The 15,256-nt window shown below is 45.5% G+C and overlaps 1 protein-coding gene across 1 annotated transcript in view; it reads right to left on the bottom strand.

Moving 5' to 3' along the window:
• Positions 1–1,466: 1,466 nt before the first annotated feature.
• The window catches only part of Rxfp2 (relaxin family peptide receptor 2), a 55,230-nt gene continuing 41,440 nt past the window's right edge, over positions 1,467–15,256 (bottom strand). Inside the window, exons 13-19 of the mRNA XM_026784812.1 lie at positions 13,135–13,206; positions 12,962–13,033; positions 9,991–10,062; positions 7,328–7,557; positions 6,111–6,521; positions 2,701–2,916; positions 1,467–1,745 (exon numbers count right to left, since the gene is read on the bottom strand). Of these exons, the coding sequence (XP_026640613.1) occupies positions 1,486–1,745; positions 2,701–2,916; positions 6,111–6,521; positions 7,328–7,557; positions 9,991–10,062; positions 12,962–13,033; positions 13,135–13,206 (1,333 nt within the window). The 3' untranslated portion in view covers positions 1,467–1,485. The remainder of the gene's footprint in view (positions 1,746–2,700; positions 2,917–6,110; positions 6,522–7,327; positions 7,558–9,990; positions 10,063–12,961; positions 13,034–13,134; positions 13,207–15,256) is intronic.

Genomic DNA, 15,256 nt, shown 5'->3' with positions numbered 1-15,256 from the left:
TCTCCACACTGCTCACTAGTGTGTGCACTCTGGAGCTCTCCACACTGCTCACAAGTGTGCGCTCTGTACCTCTCCACGCTGCTCCCTACTAAACTGAGGAAGATAGAAGGAGGTAAAAAAAAAAAACCCCGGCAAATATGGAGTCAATCTGGCCCTGGAGTACCCTTGAGAGTGCTCCCAATTTCTTTAAGAGACTGAAGCCATGTGGCTTTCCCATGCCCTGGGGCCCACATGAAAGGAGCTGAGGTAGGGGTGTAAAAGGGGCGAGAAATGCACCCTGCTACCACTGCCTGTAGGCAAAGCTCAAATCTGGGTAATTTTCTTTAAAACCTGTTGCTGTGATAAACACCACCACCAAAAGCAGCTTGCGGAGGACAGGGATGATTTGGCACACAGGGTATAGTTCATCACCGGAGGGAGGCCAAGGCAGGAAACGGGAGGCAGGAACTGAAGCAGAGGCCACAGGAGACGATGTTTACTGCCTTGCTCCCACCCATCCGCCAGCCCCAGACTAGCTCAGCTACACTTTCATACAAAGTACTCTTCCCCTCTTATATAAACTCTCAGTATAAAAATGTCCCAGTCTTCCTATACATTTTTCACTTCCAACAACAACAAAAACTAATCCAACGTTTCTGATCTTTTTGTATGGCAATGGGAATTTGTGCAATAAGCAAAAGCCCCCAGATCAGGGCAGTCTCCTTGAGTCTCCTTTTAACTCTCTGTGTCTCTGTGCTAAATGAAGAGAGAACTCACCCACAGTAGAAATACTGTTCTAAAGCACTTGTAAATTATAACTGTTTGGGTGCCCGATTTTCCTTTGCTCCCTGGGCAACATTAGGGAAAGCATCGAAAATCTCAGCGTTTCTGAGCTTAAATAGATGCTTCATAGATGTCAAGAGATGACTGGTTTTAGGCTCCCGCCGCATGCCTCCTGCTTGTCCAGCCACGGAAGGCAGGATAAACTCGTATGGAGAACCACGGGCAAAGCTGCTATCCCAGCTGCCTGCGGAAGCTGTCGGAAGCATTGACAAGATGCTGATGGTTCATTGGCTACTGAAAGGGCAAGGAAAAAGATGTTCATTCCGTGTCACGAATGCCGTGCTGGGAGAAGATGTCCTGGTCGTCCTTACTTACAGACCGTGCAAGTGGATGTAGAAGAAGTCCACGTAGTGGCTACACATGGGCGCTCTCGGGTAGGCAGGCAGTGCTGGCTACCTGGAGATCCGCCGTATGCCAGCCTGCGTGGATTCACTTGTGCATGCCAGGCCTGGCCAGGTGAAGAGGAGAGGCTTTCCATGCAGTTCTCGCTTGGTGGATGGGTCATGGTGCTGTCACCAGAAGGCAGGGTCAACAGTCATTCCACAGTATCCCTGGTGCTGAAAGGGTGGCTGCTGGCCAAGATGGAAACCGTCTCTGATGCCATCTTCCCCAAATTGTACCTTGTTTCAGGTAGTACCCTCAAAGTCCCGTGACCCAAAACCACTAAGGGGAGACTGGCTTCATTATACTGTCCCGAAGGGCTATTCTGTTCAGAACTCCGAGTCTAAGCGAGGAGTCATCGGTCCACACAATGGAGGTGGATAAACTTTTCTTTTTGACTTTGAAAATCGATTTCCTCCGGTGCTTGTGCAGCAACTGTTTCAACTTGTCCTTAAAAACCGAGGTGGTGAGAGTGTAGAGGATGGGGTTCAGGGCGCTGTTTACCGGGAGGAAAAACACTACTATCCAGGAAGTGATAGTACCTGGGGAAGAAAATGAAGTGTGAAAAAGAACAGAAAGTGGCTCCTCCCTTTTTGTTCCCCAAGATCCAATCCCCTAGTCTCACCCCTAGCACTGCAACAGAACACCAGTTGCGCCCTCCCCCACCTCCCCCGCAGATTCTTCTTGTGTATCCCACAGACCATCCCTTCCTAACCTCCCTCCCCGCACTGGTCTGTCGCGATATCTTGGCTTCCAACTCCAGCAGGCACCCCCTGCTAAACCACAGCCCACGCTGACAGAAAACCAGGAAGGCTGCCTGCAGGCCTTCTCCCCTAGACCCAATCAATCCTCCAGCCTCATCCTCCCGCCCTGCTGCAGAACATCTGTCGCAAGCCTTCCTTCCCTGCCTGCCCCGCTACTACCATCTCCTGCGGACCCCACAGATCTTCCCCTTTTAACCCCGCCCCCTTGTTGCCTCATCCCTGACTCCAGCCCCAGCAGACTCCACCTGCTAACCCAGGGCAGCTCCTCCCAGGTTACTAAGTTGGATGGAGGTGGATCCACACCTCTCCTTCTGTTCCTGAGCTCACCCAGCTTCACCTCCGGCTCTGCAGCAGGAAACCTGCTGTGGTCCCCCTTTCCTCTTTGACCCCATCTCCAACAGATCACAAAGATCTTCTCCAATCCTCCCCACCCCCCCACAACTCATTCCAGTTACCCAGCCCCCAACACCAGCAGACATTCCCTGTGAACACACCAGCTGAAGAGGCCAGAGAAATGGGTAACATACAGTCATTGCACGCAGTGTTTTTATTCTTCCTCACTGGACTGCACCACTGCCCACTGCCCGCCTTAGAATATTAATTATAAAACACTGTGGTAGCAATGGTAACTCTGTGTTGACGTCATAGACACTTGCAGAGACCTTACTCTGGCCCTGTCAAACAAAGGGCCTAAGAAGGCACAGTGTACCTGAGAATGAGGGAGGAGACTGACCTGGTATCTCCACTTTAAGGAGAGACAGGGTTTTAACGACAAACACAGGAATCCAGCAGATGGCATCCGAGAACACGATAAAGAAGAAGCGGTTTGCAACGGCCACTTCCTTCCGGATGTGGTTCCTCACTTCAGTCTGAAGGGCTGTTTTCTGGATAGAGCAGAACATGGCGACATAGGAGAACACAATGACGAAGAAAGCCAGCAAGTTCACACCTGTGGGGAAGAGCAACCTGGTTTTACATCTCCGTGGGAAGTCAGCAGAGACACATCAGCTACGTGGCTGTTAACATGGTCCCCGGGCACCTGGGTTCCAGAAGCACCCTGTTCTGTGTGCTCCAACGTGTGGAGCGGAACTTCCCAAGTTCAGGAAATAATTTCAAGAACTGGGTTTTGATTAGCCCTACAGAGGGATTTCAAAGGTGAAAGTTCTTTATGAAGAATTAGGCCTGGAAATTCAGATTTATAATACCATGGAGCAAAACTGCCTTTCTTTTCTTCTTCTCTCTCTCCTGAGACAAGGTCACACACTATGCAGCCCTGGGTGGCCTCGAACTCACAGACATCTGCTTGTCTCTGCCTCTTAGTGCTGGGATTAAAGGTGTGCACCACTGCGCTTGGCAAGACTGGTATAGGAAAAACACACTTTCATGTTCTCTGTCTGTCACTCACTTACTACACACACATACATACACACACACACACACACATGCACACCACACAAACACACATGGAGTTTTGTTTTTAGTTTCTGGAATGCCACCCATTAAGGTATTGCTATATACTGTGCTTGTCTCAAAAAGTAGATAACACTCTAAGTTCCTTGTCTCATATATATATATATGTGTGTGTGTATGTATATGAATCTTAGAATTAATCATAAATATAACTGCCTCAGAAGCACTCTTCTTTATGTTTTGGCCCTTCAATAAATGTAACACATCAGACAAAAAAAAATGCAATTTTGTTTACTTTTGCTTAGATTGCTCACAGTAATTTGATTCATTGCGATTCAGAGCCCTTTAAACTCAATTTAGAAAAGAAATAAAAATGTTAAAAGCACAACTAAATGAATCACTCTTTGGAGGCCAGTTTCACAGATAGCCCCTAGAACAGTGATTTCTTGTTCCTTTGCTTACTTTATTCTTGCTGTAATAAAAGGAACATCCAAGACAGTGATTATCAAATTCTTTTTGATAAGCATAAAATTTGCATATGTTTCCAGAGCTGCTAAAAACCATGCTCAATCTGAATTTAGGCTGTGTGGAAGACTGGTAACTGCAGGGAAAAATGGTTCAGGTTCAAGGTTACTTTTAACCACAGTGTTCTGTCATCCATGGACTCTCACTACTTTTGCTACAACAGCATTTTATAAGCCTGGCTTGTCTGAGGCCTCTTGTCAGAAAGCTTCGCTTGGCGTAAAGCAAAATGGCTCCGTGGCAGGAGCTGGACCCGCTTTAGCCATCTCATGCCTTAGCAGTAAGATTCGACTTCCCAGCACTGCAGCTGGGCCTGGCCCCTGGCTTTGGGTCTCTGACCCCATCATCTTTTCCCAGAACACAGCTCCCACCCACACCATCCTCTGGCTTCATTAGCTGTGCCTCCTCATCCCTGGGCTTCCTTTCTCTGTCAAAGATGTGGAAACATGGTCCTCCCATGTGGGGCAACTAGGATGTCCTGTACACTTCGCCCACAGTGCTTGTTGGCCTGAGCTGTGAGGACGCATCTGAGGGTCTGTGTCCTGCTTTCTGTTCTGTAATATCTGTGAGAATGGGGGCCGGTGTAGCTCTAGCTTTTAATATTGGGACAGCTCACAGAAGACTCGCAATAAATCCTTGACCTCATGAATAGACAGTAATGGGCATGTGCACGTGGGTGCGTGTGCTTACATGGGCACACACGAGTGCACGAGGGTGCGTGTGCTTACACAGGCACACACGAGTGCACGTGGGTGCGTGTGCTTACATAGGCACACACATGAGTGTATGTGTGTGCGTGTGCATACATAGGCACACATATGAGTGCACAAGGGTGAGTGTGCTTACATAGGCACACACATGAGTGCACGAGGGTGCGTGTGCTTACATGGGCACACATATGAGTGCACGTGGCTGCGTGTGCTTACACAGGCACACACGAGTGCACACGGGTGCATGTGCTTACATAGGCACACACGAGTGCACGTGGGTACGTGTGCTTACATAGGCACACACACGAGTGCACGAGGGTGTGTGTGCTGCATAGGCACACACATGAAGGTCTTTGTGAGGTATGTCTGTGCTGGTAGCTGTGAAGAGGAGATCCTGGAGGAAGCACGAACTGTCTACGGTATCCCGAAAGGACAAACTTACGAACACACGTATACCAAGAAAGAATGGTGTGTGAGTAGAGCGCCCAAAGCGGTATAAAGAAAGAGTCCTGTATTTCAGAAAAGGAGAAGGGCTACTGGGGAAAGGGACACAGCGGTTCGGGTCACCCCAGGATAGGGTTTAAGTTGTCCATTTGAACTTGGTCTTGAAAGTCGTTTGGGGCGTTGATGGTTTCAGATTGGAGAGAAGCAGTTGTTTTTGTAGCCAAGTTCTGACAGGGCTGACAGACAGACGGATGGACGGACGGACAGACAGACAGATGTGAGGAAGGAAGACTACGATGTCAAGGGCGGTGGGAGGTGACAGCAGTGAGTGGAGACGTAGGGCAGAGGAAAACTGTTTTGACAAGAAAGCGACAAAAAGCTTGCTGATGAGGAAGATGAGGGGCAAGAAGGGAACAGAATAATGTGTTAGCTAAAAACACTTTGGGAGCCACCTTCATTCCAAGCAGAATTAAGGCGTGTTACACAATAACAAAGAAAATTAATATTAAGGTCTCAGTCTGTCATTCATTTCTAGTAGAAAATATGGATCATCATTTCTAAGGAAAAAGTTGGGAAATTAAAGAAAGTGAGAAGAATTGGTATCGCGTGGCCTCAAGAGCAGTTTTTACAAAAAGCAGTGTATCTGCGGGTGTTTAGATGATCTGTTTGCGATTTTCTAGAATTGTATTAATATTTATTTAAGTTATAACTAAATTGTTACAAAAAAAGACCTTTTAAAGGCATTTGAGTAATTTGGTAGGGTTTCAGGACTGGATATTAACTTAGAATTTTTCCAGGCCATGCTCACTATGAAAGAAAAGCAAAAAAAATTCAAGGGTGATTTAAAAAAAAAAATCACCCAAAGGTCCTGAGAGGATATCTTTGTCTTCTGTCCTACATTTCAGCAATGCAAAATTTAATAATAATAATAAAAAACCTACAAAATGAACGTGAAGAACCTTCCTTTCTGAATGGACCCATTCATATCTGACGGCTTGTGTCATTTCTAGGTAAATGGTGGGTGGTGTCTCTCTGGGAAAAGAAAAGTAAAATTTACCTAGGAAAATCCCAAGGGAGTACCCTCTACTTCCAAAATCTTCTGCTTGGTCATAATGAAGTGGGAAGCAAACTCCATTTTTCCCATAAAAGTTGCCAAAATAATCCTCGCTGGTGAAGGGAATGGCCGCTATGAGAAATCCCAGCCCCCAAGCGCTGCCGAGGGCCACCACAGTCTGGCGCTTGCCCGGGCGCAGGTTGCTGAAAGGGTAGACGATGACCAGGAACTTCTCCAGGGTCAGGAAAGTCAGCAGCAGCACCGACACCTCCGTGGACAGCATGGCCAGGAAGCCCAGGAGGCGGCAGGGTACACTCTCCATCCACAGCAGCGCGTACTTCTGATACTGCCCTCGGTACTTGATGTCAAAGGCGCCCACGAAGAACAGGTATACCCCCATGAGGCAGTCGGCACCTGCGGGAACCCAAGCAGACAGTGGCGGTAGTGCTCAGCATAAGAGCACTTATGCATAAGCATAATGTTCCTCGATTCTGCTTCCTGTATTAAATGAACCAACTAGACTGCCAACCAGCCAATGGACCTGATCTGGTTTCTGGTTTAAAGGGCGGAAGAGGGAACACTTCCTTAGGGCTAGTACTTAAATGAGAAAGCGCACTACTGGTATAGTTAATAAAATATTCTTGTCTGACATGAATATCTAGCCCTCCTTTCCCTGACCGAGGGGGGGGGGCGGGGCAGAGCAGGTGGGGATCTGGCTTTTTAAGCACACGGGCCTTTGTAATTGAAATTAATAATACATTAAATTAATAATAATACAATTTGAAGAAATTAGTTTACAAATCTCCAAACTTATTCCATTTTCCACCCTCACTCATTGACCTGTGTAAATCCATTTCTACGACATGATCCCCAGAGCTACGCTTCATGCTGCGAGCCTGTAACCTAAAGTCACAAAGGGCAGTGCATTTATACCTAGAAAAGATTTGCCCGCCAAAGCTAACTTGGATTGAAGGATATTTGTTGAATATACAATCCTAAATATAATATATACACAAAATTATATGTGTATATATACATACACATATTATATATATACATATCAGCTCATAGAAGATAATCTATTTATACAAGAAACATACTTACAACAATGAAGACAATCTATTTATACAAGAAACATACAACAACGAAGATAATCTATTTATACAAGAAACATACTTACAACAAGGAAGATAATCTATTTATACAAGAAACATACTTACAACAAAGGATTTTGATGGACATAGCGTGAGTCGTATTTTCAGCCTTAATAAGAGATCTCACGGCAATGACAAGGAAATTCCCAACGCTGGTAATGAGAGCTATAACCCAGACAGACACTCTGAGGATATTGTTAGCCAAGAGGTCCTCAGATGAAGAAATGCCGTCAGTCGAGGGCATACAGATTCGGACATGGGGAACATAGGAGCAGTATCGAAAGGCTTTCAAGTAACTGGAGTCAAAAGGAGAGAAAGGAGACAGTTATTGGACAGCGGTGACTGAGGGAGCCCTACCAGGCTACAGGCGGGAAGCAGGGGCTGGCACTTTGCTGGTTTGTTTATTACTGTGAAGGGTTTTTGTTCTTGTGTGATTTGTTAGTCTAGGTGTGGCTGTAAGAGGGACTTAGTACCACAAGGACACAGACTTCAAAGAGTGTGTCTGCTTCTAGAGAGAGTCACGGGTGTGGGGGACCATAGAGATCTGGGCATGGGGCTCCACTACTATGCCCAGCCCATATTGGATGTGGTGTTTTAATTCTCACTGGGTATTGTAAAAAGCCGATCACTGTCACAGAGTTGATCTCTAACCAACATCCCAGGCTTTCACTGTAAGGAACCTACAACTCCCAAAAAATGTTCTCAATGAACATTACTGTCTAGCCTTCTCCTTGTCCTGGCATGGGGGTGGAGTCTGAGACTAGGAAAATTGAGTCTGGAGCTGGGAGGAGAAGCAGTGACCTTAAACACAGGGTTCCTATCAGAGTTTCTTCCAGGGACTTAAATTCTGGCCGGAAATGAAGGTTTGTTTGTGGTCAATGCATTTGTAATCTGGGCATGGGGAGTCTCGACGGTCGGAATGGGCCAGCTCACCCCAGACTTGTGTCTTTAGAGTTTCTCCCTAAGCTAAACTGGGTCTTTTTCCCAGCGGAATACACTTTAACCATCTCCTAATTCAGTTTCCATGTCAGCAATTAGATGATAACGTGATACTGTGTGGAGCCCTCTTAAGATGGCTTGCCTGGGTGCCCTTAGCTGCCTGGCCTCTTACCCAAACACAGTGACCTTCTAACCCCGCACAAGCCAGGCTCTTCCCCTTCTAAGAGGCATCTGTGCTTTTCCTTTGGATGCATTGGGGTTGTCTCGCGTGCCACATGACTGTCCATGTGGGGTCCTCATCTGTCTCTTTATTTTGTTCCATGAATCTTCAGGGAATTTAATAGACATTTACTTATTGGCTCATTTACTCTGATTTCAAAGCTAAATGAAAGTCCTCTGGCGCGTTCTTCCTCTTGCTTATCACTATGTCCTCAGCATCACTATGTGCCTGTTGGATGCCAGGACCCAGCAAGCAAAGGACTATAGATGGTTGGGTGCTGGGTGTGTTGGAGAAGGAAAATTCCAGCCCAAATGGCGTATAGTTCAGCTTCCTAGCAGCTGGCATCCAATTAAAGGAGATAGACATCTGGATTTCTGATTGTCTTTTCCTATCCTGGACTCCCGGCACACACTCCACCCCTTGCCTCTTTTCGGATTCCATTGTGCTTATCATCTTCAGAATGAGTCCTGTAGGTCCTCCCAGTGTACCCAGGGGTAGGAGGAAGGGAAGGGGTGAGGAGAGAGGGATGCCTCAACAACGAAAGGCCAAGGAAAGAAAAGAAAGGGAAGGAAAGCAGGTCATTCGGTAGGGATGTAGCTAAGATAGCTTGTTTTGTGTTTGCTGTTGGTCCCTCTGTGGGCCTCGACTTTGCCCTTTAGAAAAGCAGCTTCACCAAACTCTGACAAGGCCGGGTTTCTCTGTTCTAAGGAAACTCACCTCCCGCCTGCAGGGAGTAGAGAATAGCCTCGTTAATTATTTATCTAGCGGTGCCCCGGGAGGAGAAATGAACAAAAGCTCTCGGATGTGCACTGGACACTTGTCTTTGAGGCACCACACCTGCCCAGATAGACCCAGAGTGTTCTCCCCAAAAAAGCACCTGAATTCACATCAACACTCTCATCGACTGGCTGCACCCAACTTGGGATCTTACATCGAGTTCTCCCTATTTTTGTGGATGACAATGGTTAATTTTGAAATTAGGAACATATATACAGTTGAGAACGAAATGATCATGTTAAAAAAAAACACATACATGAACACAACTTACACAGTGCACTTTAGTCTTATTTATTCAAGGACTTAACAAAACTATGATAAAGATGAATTACCTCCATTTTGCAAAACTACGATAAAGATGAATTACCTCCATTTTGCAGTGCACTTAATAAGAGAAACAACACCTGGAATCTACAAAGCCCAAATCTTAGAGCAGCCGACTGCTCACTCATGTGAAGTGAATTAATGTTTCCAGGCCTCCTGAGTACTCTTTACCAGGGACTTCATTTGCTGTAATGTGTGGCATTCTGGTACCCTGATCTCTTATTGGGCCTCAATTGGATAAACATCGTGTTTCCAGAGAGAAGGGTCATTCATGTCGGCACATCATTATATTGAACTCTATTTGAACAGGGACCAAAGGTGACAAAATTAAAAAGTTCTCAATAGAAAAGAAGACGTTTGTTGCATGTAAACACAGTTCAGTGACAATTAGACAGTTGTCAGAGCATGAGAATATCTGAAATTAATTCATCATGCCTTCTTTTTCCTCCACCCCTTCAAGCATACATACATGTGCGAGAGGTTCTTCATGGACTGGAACATGCCGGGGTTTATGTTTGGAATCTCTATCCTTTCCAGATCTCTGGAAAATATATACAATAGGTTTAATGTTTTTAGGGCTAAGCTTTGAAATTATTTCATTTTTTTTGGTTGCATCTTAAAGTTGATGCTTCCAATTCAAATATGGATAAAAATTTCATAGTAGACATTCCGAGAAAATTATCATTAATATAAAAATCTCCTGTAAGTGGGAGCTTTCCTGCCACTTAAATGCAGAATTATGTTCTAATAGAACCCTTTGGTGCTATATACTGAAATGGCAGAGCCGGGAGAGTTTGGTTCAGTGGTTGCACACTTGCCTGACAAACACAAGGTTCTGGCTCCCAACACCAGAAGTGATAAACATACAAACAAACAATCCATAGACCAAATGGCAGTGGTGTCTGATGTAAGTATAACACGATTTGTATACCTTGATTTGATCAACATTGCCATGGAAATTCATTCCATGGTTCATTCCATAGTTAGCACTTCTAACTAGAAAACGCCACTCAAATGAGTCCCCTGCGAATCCGGACTTGAATACGCATTTTCCTGGTCTGCGCGTCTTTGGAGTGGAACCACAGAGGCAGCGGGAAGAGTCAGATGCTCCAGGATCTTCTTTTACTTCAACCCCAGAGGAAGCATCATTCTTGTCCCTCCAGGCTCTAGAACACATCTTCAAAGGGCTCCAGCAGGCATCCGGACATTTTGAAATTATCCGGGCGCTTCTTAAGGATCTCGGAATCCTTTGGGGGCATTGCGAAGGAGGAGCCACAGACCTCTCCCAGAGCAAAGAGGGAAAAGGCTCTGGAAAGCAGTGAGATCCCTCTGCTTGCAGTGTGGGCTCGGAAGCTGCCGTTTAAAACGAGGCTTTTATCCTGTTGCTTTGCTCTGATTGGAATCAAGATTTCACAACATTGTTTTGAGTTGAGTTCTCCTTGGCCCAGTGGCTCTTTCACAGAAGAGTCCCCTTGCTCTCTGGACCAGAATCAAAACTTGAAGAGATACTGCTACTACAAGTGACCCCTCTGGGAAAACACCCCGAGATCTTTCTAACTCCCTTTCATCGGTTCTCCAGCTTTCTCCTTCTCTACCACCATAGACATTTTAGGTGGACTGTGTGACCACTGCAACGTAGAGCCGTTATACCTTGGTTGTAAGACAGTGCAATATATGTCCAGGGTGAAATATGTGTACCGGTGAATTTCCGAAACAGAAATCGGACAGTAAATAAATGTGAGCACAAAGAGAGGAATGTGGACCTAACTGCTCCTACCTCCTTTTGGAAAGGGATCATTCTGGATAGCCTCCCTTTGAGAAATGTGTTCGGTGAACCTAGAACCTTAAGCCAGCCAGGTTCTCTGCCACTGAGCTACATTCCCCGGCGCTTTAAATGTCTTCCTACATAGGACCGCCTTTGCACAAGAAGTTGAGTATTTATAATGAAATATGATAGCATTGCCCACCAAAAGAACCATGTCCATAGTCTGAAGTCTGCTGTCAAGTTTAAAAATAACAGGTTAGGGATGGAGAGATGACTCAGTGATTAAGAGCACTGACTGCTCTTCCAGAGGACCCGGGTTCAATTCCCATCCCTCCCACAGTGGTTCACAGTCCTCGCTAATTCCATGTCCAGAGATCCAATGCCCTCCCCTGGCCTCCAAAGCCACTGCCACGCATGTCTACATGCCTACCTCCAACATAAATATATAAGTCTTTAGAAAAATCACAATAATATATTTATAGACTTTGGTTATTTACAGTCTAGCTTCCTAAGGGTAAAGGCCATGCTGCCTACCAGCCAATGCTCACTAATGTTGGCTAAAAAACGCTGTTTTTTTTTTTTTTTTTTGCTAGTTCCCGACAGAAATCTAGTTAACAAAAAGAAATGCGGTGCTGATGATTAGTCTTTGGAAGGAGCTTGGAGTGTTGGAACAGACCTTAGCGTGTGGGATGTGGAGGTAGTAGGGCTAGAAGTTCAAGGTCATCCTCAGCAGCACAGCGAGCCTGAGGCTAGCCTGGGCTGTGGGAGACCCTGTCTCAGAAAATCAAACAAAGCCACTATGTCTCAAACAAGAGAAACAAAGCAAAAACATCAGTCTTAGGAGTCAAAGAAAAATGGTTTAGATTGAAATAGATAATATAATATGGTTTCTGGCCTGACAAATCAACTTTAGCCAACAGTTGGTCCCCTAGGGGAGAGGAATCACAAAATTTAAGGAATTGGCAGAATTTTTGTTACCAACAGAACCAAAGTTAGTTTAAGCTATAAAATACCAAACAACGTCAATTATTTGAATGTTCATCTCTGTGGGATTTTTTTCATTTATTAAAAAGCGAAGAAAACCGGGCGGTGGTGGCACACACCTTTAATCCCGGGCAGAGGCAGGCGGATCTCTGTGAGTTCAAGGCCAGCCTGGTCTACAAGACCTAGTTCCATGACAGGCTCTAAAACTATAGTGAAACCCTGTCTCAAAAAAAAAAAAAAGAAGTAAAAATAAAATAAAAATAAATAATAAAATAAAATAAAAAGTGAAGATCAATTTTTATCCTAAGTATTCCCAGGGAGAGAGGATAGAGGAAAAGAAGGAAGTCTTAGAGAATGCATTTTTGCCAATCTTTTTCAAAGCAAAATTGTTACATATTTAATTCTTTGTGAAGGTCATGGGATTAGATTTTCCCTCCAGGTCCAGTCCTCAGGATGGATGCTTATGCAGCTTCAAACACAGATAGAAGCTGCACAATTGAGTGGCCACAGCAGCAACTTTGTACGAGTTAGTTCATAACTGACAGTGGACAGGGACGGTCAGGATGTCCTGGGGACGACTCCTGGGGAGTCCTGCTCCAGCATGAGAAACACCCACTCTGAATCAAACACATCGCTAGGCAAGACAGCCTCGCTACAGTGATAGCCGGCATAATCAGAGAGCTTTACTTACAGAGACTGAAGTTGTTTGAGACTTCCAAACTGGTTCTGGTGGATATACAGAAGAGGATTGGACGACAGGTTCCTTTTTTATCATTAGAGGAGGGGAGGATAAGTATGGCTGTTAATATTATCTTGGAAGGCTAAGATACGCTCGTTAAATCTGATGATGAGGCAGGGACTTACAGTTTCTGGAGAAGATGCAAGTCGCTGAAAATGTGAGCTGGTAGTTCCGTTATCATATTGCTAGACAAGTCCCTGTTGAAGACAGTGAAAACCAAAAACAGTCATACTGGGGATAAAGGGCATCTCTCCCCACAGTTACCATTTCCCAATTGATACAAGAGAAAATACGAATCCAGTTCAATCAGGCCGCGAACTTGCGACACATGCCCGTGAGTGATTTTTCCCATCACTGACAGACCGTGTTGCACGAGGCTCATCCAGTTCCTGTCTGGAATCTCCTCTCACCCCTTTGCCAGTACATTCTGGCTCTGGGATCCTCGATTAATTTCCTGTCTTAAGTACACCCTGCTCACTTCTACCACCCACGTGCCTGGGATTCCCACTTAGCCCACATATGTCTGTCCAGCTAATCTTTTGGAGGTCGAGACTTGCATCTTCTATTTATTTTGCATTCCATCTAAATGAGTGACAGTCTCTGAGTATCTGCTTGGACAATCTCGAGTGGATAAATTTATATGCTTTAAATACAGCTCCCCAGCTCCCAGCCCCGTTACTGGGGTTTGAACCTGGGACCTTATGCATGCTGGTCAAGTGCTCTGTTACATCCCCTGGTGGTTTAATTACATTCTTATATAGTTCTGTTTTGCACAAGAAAAAAGTGAGTATTTCTAATGGAATATGAAACCATTGTCCAATCTAGAAAGAGTCATAGGGTAGCAGTCACTCTAGAGAGTGTGGCAAAGAGATCTGTTGCAATTGGAGACACAGATCGGTGGAGGGTCTAAAACATCTCTAAGTAGAGCCTGTCTGTGTGCTTACCGTGTGGGTGTAGTGCTAATCATTACCAGGAGAGGGCATCAGATCCCCCAGAACTGGAGTGACATTGGTGTGGGCTTCCATACAGGAACCCAACGTGGGTCCTCTGAAGCACAGCCAGTGCTCTTAACTGCGGAGTCATCTCTCCAGCTCCTGAAGTATAAGATCCTAACTATTCTCGAGATTTAAATAGATATGGCGGAGCTCAAAATAACCATAGAGGATTTTCCCTAAGGAAGTTGATTTGTAGGAAAGACAAGGGTTATGTTCGGATGTGGTCCGCTCCTCTGCGGGTCATGTAGGGGAGGTGTGGTCTTTAATGTTGAGGTTTAGTGTTGTGGATCCTTCAAAAGGAAGCACCTAGTGAGGAATGGTTAGGCCTCTGTGTGCACACCCTAGGAAAATACTGACATAGTTTTAAGGGATTCCAGGTAGCTCCTGCACAAATTAAAAAAGGAAAAAAAAAAAGGAAGTCCTACTCTCTTTCATTTCCGGTCTGACCACTTGACCCCCTCCGCTCATGCTCATGGCGATGTTTTCACCAGAGGCTGCACTGATGGATCTGACTGGTCTTGGATTTCCAGCCTTTAGAACTGTGTGGGCTAAGTAAACCTCTTTTTCCATAAAGTCCCAGCCTCAGTTATGTTGCTACGGGGACAGAAAATGGACAAACGCAGCGATATTACAAGACAAGGAAGAAACAAAATAAGAAAAGATAAATGATAAGGGGTGGAGCCATCAGTCTTATGGAATTAGGAAGTGGTAGACAAAGCCCCAGGATTGGATTTTAGATTTAGTAAAGGAAGAGCAGCTTTTACGGTGAGAGTAAAGCATAGCTCGAGAACCCCGTGCTTGGGGTTGTGTATCATCTTCAGGAACCCACAAATGATTCAGCATGCGTGGAAGACAAAAAGTTATGGGATAGATGTAGAGGAAATGCAACCGGAAGGGTCCATAGATACAGGATATTAGCATCATTCGCAAGTGTCGAGGTTTTATTTCCCAGAGTGCAGTGGAAGCATTGGAATCACTGAGGATGCTTCTAGAAATGTCACATTCCAGGGACCCAGCCCAGGAGGCTGGTAACCCTCCTTAAATCAGTCTCCTCGGTAATGCTGGCAGTGGAGAACAAGCAGATGAACAGTCACAGTGACAACAGCTGGAGGCCAGGAGTTAGGAGAGGGAGGTGAGGGTGGAGGAAGGAGTTAGGAGAGGCAGCTGAGGATGGAGGAAGGAGAGGGAGGTGAGGGTTGAGGGTGGAGTTAGAGAGGGAGGTGAGGGTGGAGTTAGAGAGGGAGGTGAGGGT

This window comes from Microtus ochrogaster, chromosome 2 (genome assembly GCF_000317375.1).
Source record: "Microtus ochrogaster isolate Prairie Vole_2 chromosome 2, MicOch1.0, whole genome shotgun sequence".
In the NCBI taxonomy this organism is placed as follows: Eukaryota; Metazoa; Chordata; class Mammalia; order Rodentia; family Cricetidae; genus Microtus; species Microtus ochrogaster.
Note: the sequence above shows the minus strand (reverse complement) of the source record. Positions and strands in the feature narration are given on the sequence as shown.